At 39.9% G+C, this 6,062-nt stretch overlaps 1 protein-coding gene across 8 annotated transcripts in view; it reads right to left on the bottom strand.

Moving 5' to 3' along the window:
* Positions 1–6,062, bottom strand: part of GOLM1 (golgi membrane protein 1) — a 29,459-nt gene that overhangs the window by 4,317 nt on the left and 19,080 nt on the right. For 5 of the 8 annotated variants that reach the window (XR_014025043.1, XR_014025046.1, XR_014025047.1 and 2 more), the window contains 4 exons: positions 3,997–4,305; positions 3,052–3,177; positions 2,534–2,833; positions 229–358 (listed from right to left, as the gene is read on the bottom strand). Coding sequence is in view for 1 of the 8 variants with exons in the window: in XM_081317132.1 (XP_081173258.1) it covers positions 2,760–2,833; positions 3,052–3,177; positions 3,997–4,305 (509 nt within the window). In the remaining 7 variants the exon portion in view is untranslated. Of the gene's footprint in view, positions 1–228; positions 359–1,716; positions 2,834–3,051; positions 3,178–3,996; positions 4,306–6,062 lie in introns of those variants that run through there. The other 3 variants (XR_014025044.1, XR_014025045.1, XM_081317132.1) reach the window with 2 other exon arrangements.

Genomic DNA, 6,062 nt, shown 5'->3' with positions numbered 1-6,062 from the left:
AGCATGGTGGCAGCATTATTTTATTTATTTTTTTATTTAATCCCATTTATATCCCGCCCTTCTCCAAAGACTCAGGGTGGCTTACAATTTAAAGCACAAATCAATGTGCTTAGCAATAGCCTTCATTCTATGTATATGCCTGCTTATTAGGGCTTTCCCCCCCCCCCAGTGGCATTATTACAAAGTCAGCTTATTGCCCCCAACAATCTGGGTCCTCATTTTACCTACCTCAGAAGGATGGAAGGATGGATTATGTTTTGGGGCTGCTTGAACTAGGGCCGTAGTCAAGATGGAGGTAATTATGAACAGTTCCAAACATGAGTCATTTTTGGCACAAAACCTTTAGGCTACTAAAATGCTGAAAATGAAGAGGAATTTCGTCTTTCAATAGGATACAAAGCATACCTCCAAATCAACAAAATAATGGCTTGATCAGAAGATCATCAAAGTTTTGGAATGTCCCAGCCAAAGCCCGAATCTGAATCCAATTGATAATCTGCAGTGTGACATGAAGAGGGCTGTGCACAGGATATGCCCTGACAATCTGACAGATTTAGAGTGCTTTTGCAAGGAAAAGTGGGCAAAGAATCTCAAGATAAGATGTGTCATGTGATAGGCTTCTACTCCAACAGACTAAATGTTGTCATAAAATCAAATGGTGTTTCATTTAAGGGTGTGCACACTTACACAACTAAGTTATTAGGGTTTTTTTACTATTTTCCCCCCAAAGATTTGTTTTTCAATTGAATTGTACATTTTATATATTAAAGATGAAAAAAAATCTGAAGTAATTTTTCTTGCTCTGATTTTTTTTAACAACTCAAAAACCTGACATTTTAACGGGTGCGTAGACTTTTCCCTCCTGCTATAATACAAACATCAATTTCCTTATAAAACAAAGTCCGCCTCAGGATTACCTTTTTATGAGTCAGTTAATTGCAGTATCTAACTTGAAGCAAATGCATGGGGGGGTGGATTTCACACATTTGAATTGCAGGTAATCTTCAGGTGACAACAGTAATTAAGACTGGAATTGCCATCACCAAGCAATGTGGTTATAAAATGCAACATCACATGACCACATCACTTAGCAACCCCAGCAGTTCAGTTGCCATTGTAACTCCAGGAATATGCAGGCCGTTAAACCTCACATGGACATGGGATGGGCAAGCTGGTGGGCATGACCTACAGGTAGGTGGATGGATGCCAAGGACAAGATGCCATAAATGGATGCTGGCAGGTGAAAAAGCAGTGGGAGCAACTTGTGACCTACCAGCTTTCTCATTGATTTTACTTGTGGAAAGCTGGCAGGGAAACCCACACATGGTACGCAGCAGCCATCATAACTAAATCAGTTGCCAAAGGCCCAAACTGCAATGAGATTGCAAACCCATGGAAACTTTGGTCGTTGAATGAATGGTCATAACCCAAGGATTACCTAGCAGTGATGATGTTACCTAGTTTGGGTAATGAAACATCTGGAAGAAAATAACCAAGCTCAAAGAGCACCAAGGACCACTTATTTCTACCCTGAGCTACAAATATTCTTGTTTATTGATACCAATCGTTATCTTTATAGAGATCATCTTAACATATGCAAGTAGATCTATAACAAGTACCGTAAGTTTATGCCAATGAAAATTAGCATTTTTGACAGATTAACAACTATAATTAAAGACTAATTATAGCATTTAAACAAAACACATTACAGGACACTTCCCAATGAGTGCAATATTTTATTGATAGTGACCTAACAACCAAGTTATAAGACACTTGAGAACCCACTTATTTTATAATCAAGAACTTAATCAAAATAAATCCAGTATTTTCAAATAAACAAAATATTATAGTAATCTGTAAATCATCCCTTTGTTGTACAAAATAATTGTATTGCACTTAATTCTATTCTAGTTATCTTCAGCAGGGCTAAAGTGCTATAATCAGTGTTGACATCAAATTGGCATCATGTCCTAAATGATACTGCAATTCTTTACACAAAAATAAGATATGAGCAGCAAAACATTTAGGGTCCATATTTTTCCATATACTCAAGTATAATTTAAGCAACATAGTTGGCTATTCTAATCTATTAGAATTCCGGAATGTGTAAGGCCTGTTTTACATAAATGCAGGAAATCCCCTGCATTTGGTTAATACTTAAATCATTCCTACAATTCAAAAAAGAAAAGTGTTCAAATAAAAAAGATGTAGAATATATAACTCACTTTTATGCAACATTTACTTGAAACCATATCCCACTGTACTAGATAGGCCCTCAAAGCAAAGCACTTAAAGGAGTTTAATAAGTTCCTTGGCATATTTTTTTTTCTGAAGGAAGCTTCTGTAGAAAAAAAGTATAAAATCTGACTTTCTCAATTTGGTTTATAAACTAAGAATAATGTTGGAAGAGATCTGAACAGAAGCAGGACAAACAGTATCTCTCAAGCTACAGTCTATGCAATATTCTCAATTTTTAGAGCAAGACTATTTGTATCTATGGTGGTACGGTTATGATTCAAAAAAGAAACTATACCTGGTAGCTGAGTAACAGGTTGATTTCATATATTTTCAGGGGCTTATTTCCACCCTGCAACACTGGAATAGTCTAGTTGATAGATGTAAAACCAGCCTATTAAGTCTGCAGATAATCTTCCTGATGGAGAGGAATCTGACCTGGTTTAAATCCCGATTTTTGTAATAAAAGTTTTGAATGGACTTGTCTAAATAGTTTTGCAACTGTCAAAAACTGAAATTGCAATTCACAATTTCTGCTGTTGAGCTCCCTTGAGCTTAAATAAGCGATTTTCCATTTTGGGATCTTCAAGATTTTGAACTAAAAAAGAAGAAAAAATAATTAAAATGGAATAATTAAGTCATTATCTCTTTTTTACTCATATTATTCTTATCTGGGGATCATCATTCACTTTCCACATTGTGGAGAACTTTCATTTGTAAAGCCTTTCTTCCAGACAAGATTTACAAGTTCATTAATTAAAAATGAAACAAATTATAATACAAGCTTTCCAGAACATAGAAATTACAAAAAATTACCATGGAAGCTATTTTGCTGGTTAACAAGAGCAGCCTGTTTATCTGTTTCAGATTCTGCCTCATTTGTATCTAAGTTGTAATCGATCTCTTTATTATCCTGGCCCATTCTTTTGATTTCAAGTTCACCTGTGAAAACAAGCCAAACAATAAATTCATGCATACAACTTCATGCAAATAGAAAACCTGTCTTCTGATTTTATTGCACAGAATTTTTTTTACTGGACAATAATACCTACTAAGAAAATTACTAATAATGTAATTAATCATGTGCATCATGAAATCATAAATCATGTTTGGATTTCCATATTATGCTTAACTATGGCTTGCCAAATGCTTATAATAGATAGATTAACATCACACTTAAGCCAGAATCAAACATACAAACAGTTTGATCAAGCAGAATGAAACCATATAGTCTGGTTTTACTTCGGATCATGTTAACAAATCAAATTACACAATTTACATTTAGTGCCATGTATAACAACATAGTAGGGACGCGGTGGCTCAGTGGGTTAGGACGCTGAGCTTGTCGATCAGAAGGTCGGCAGTTTGGCGGGTCAAATCCCGAGTGCCGCGTAGCAGAGTGAGCGTCTGTTACTCGTCCCAGCTTCTGCCAACCTAGCAGTTCGAAAGCACGTAAAAATGCGAGTAGAAAAATAGGGACCACTACGGTGGGAAGGTAACAGCGTTCCGTGTGCCTTTGGCGTCTAGTCATGCCGGCCACATGACCACGGAGACGTCCTCGGACAAGCGCTGGCTCTTCGGCTTTGAAACGGAGATGAGCACCGGCCCCTAGAGTTGGAAACGACTAGCACGCATGTGCGGGGGAACCTTTACCTTTACCTTTTATAACAACATACAATTCTATAAACATTAAATCAATTATTCTACTTTCTCAAATACTGCAACCCTGATACAAACAGAGAAAACCATCTTTATACTAACCATTTTTATTAGTTTCCTGGTCATCCTGCTGCAAGTCATCATTTAAGAGATCCTCTCGTTCAATTTCTTCAACTTCGTTTGCTTTTTTGACATTTTGGTAGCCTATACGTTCTGACAATTTGCTAGTCTGGCTTTCTACTGAAGCTTCTCCAAATACATTTCTAATTTCCTTGTGGTGACTCAGTTCTGGCTCTGGTTCAGGAGGAAATGCTTTATGATCTCTGCTAGAAATCGAAGGTATTTGTGGATGGCCTTGATTGAGAAGAACCTCCTCTTTCCTGGACTCTTCATTAGGAACGTCACTAGTTCCTTACATAAACAGAAGAATCATTTTTAGAGCTGATTTAAATAATTCAAAATTTAATATGAATTTTTTCCCCTATGTTTGAATCACAGAATGGGATGTTCAGAGCAAGAAAATCTAAAATTCTTCCAGTTCTTGGGAGCTTTAAATTTAAAAAAAAAGAGCCAATGAGGCAAATTATTCAACTTGCAGCTCCAATTTTGGAGATCACTATAAGTTTCTATATAAGGTTCCAATAAGGTTCCAATATAAAAGATACATGTTGCCCAAGGTTGAACTGGGGAGTCCTTGGTGTCCTCTGAGATTGAATGTTTGCTTGCAGGCATTTCATTGCCTGACTAGATAACACTATCAGTGCTAGGGACTGTGGAGGTTTGCTCTTTATTTACCGTATTTTTCGGACCATAAGACGCACTTTTTTCCCAAAAGTGGGGGGGGGAAACGAGGGTGCGTCTTATGGTCCGAAGGTGATCCGTATGGCCAGCCCCAACCTCCGCAAGTGGAAAGCAAGGGAGATTGTCAGGAGCACGAATCGGCACGTGCTGAGAAACGCCGAACTCACGCTCCTGCACTCTCCCTCGCTCGGTTTCAGCTTCCCTTGCTACAAGAGAAAGCAGGCTGAAACGGAGTGAGGGAGATTGCCAGGAATGCGAATCGGCTGATCTTGCGCTGCTGCAATCTGCCTCGTTTCGGCCTGCTTTCTCTTGTAGCAAGGGAAGCTGAAACCGAGCGAGGGAGTTTGCAGGAGCGTGAGATCGGCCGATTCGCATTTCTGTCAATCTCCCTCACTACGTTTCAGCCTGCTTTCTCTTGTAGCCAGGGAAGCTGAAACCGAGCAAGGGAGTTTGCAGGAGCGCGAGATCGGACGATTCGCATTTCTGGCAATCTCCCTCACTCCGTTTCAGCTTGCTTTCTGCAAGAGAAAGCCGGGCTGCAGGGCCGCCTCCGCGGGTACTGCTCTAATGCAGAGAGGGAAGGACAAAGAGGGAAGGAAGGAAGGAAGGAAGGAAGGAAGGAAGGAAGGAAGGAGGAAGGGACAATGGGAGAGGGAGGGAGAGAAAGAGAGAGAGAGAGAAAGAGAGGGAGAGAGAGAGAAGGAGAAAGAATTTTTTTTCTTGTTTTCCTGCTCTAAAAACTGGGTGCGTCTTATGGTCCGGTGCGTCTTATGGTCCGAAAAATACGGTATATATATATACAGTCCTTGGGTTACAACCATAATGGAGCCTGTCCATTACGGTTAGAATTTGGGAGGGCCACTAAGTGAATTACTTCATTTAATGACTACTCCATTCCTGCTCCCCCACAATGCATTTGTTAACCAAACACATGGGTCATTAAGTGGAGCATGGGCTGGCCTCAGGGGTGGGGGAGACCCTGGGGGTTCATCATTGTCTTGGTGGCACTAAAGAAAATGAGGATTTCTTTTTCTCTGTATCGCTAACCACACCTCTACCAGCATTAGTCTTGGAGACCTAAGGCTAGCTTTAATAAGGAAAGGAAAACTGAGAGTTCGTCAGCATTATTTTTTGCTCAGAAAAAAAGCCCATTGTGGGATTGTGCCACGTGGCCTAACAACAGAGCAGTCTATCCTCCTTCCCTGCCCGACCTCCTGAACTCTGGAGATCTTTGAAAGGTGAGCAATTGGTGACAGGATGGGGAGGAGTATGTGGAATTGGTGGAGTGGGAAAACAGGTCCAGTGCCTGGGGGGACCGAGCTGGACGAGCAGAAAAGTGGGGGGGAATAGGCAAAGGGGCACACTGC

Source organism: Vipera berus (genome assembly GCF_964194415.1).
Source record: "Vipera berus genome assembly, chromosome: 2".
NCBI lineage: Eukaryota > Metazoa > Chordata > Lepidosauria > Squamata > Viperidae > Vipera > Vipera berus.
Note: the sequence above shows the minus strand (reverse complement) of the source record. Positions and strands in the feature narration are given on the sequence as shown.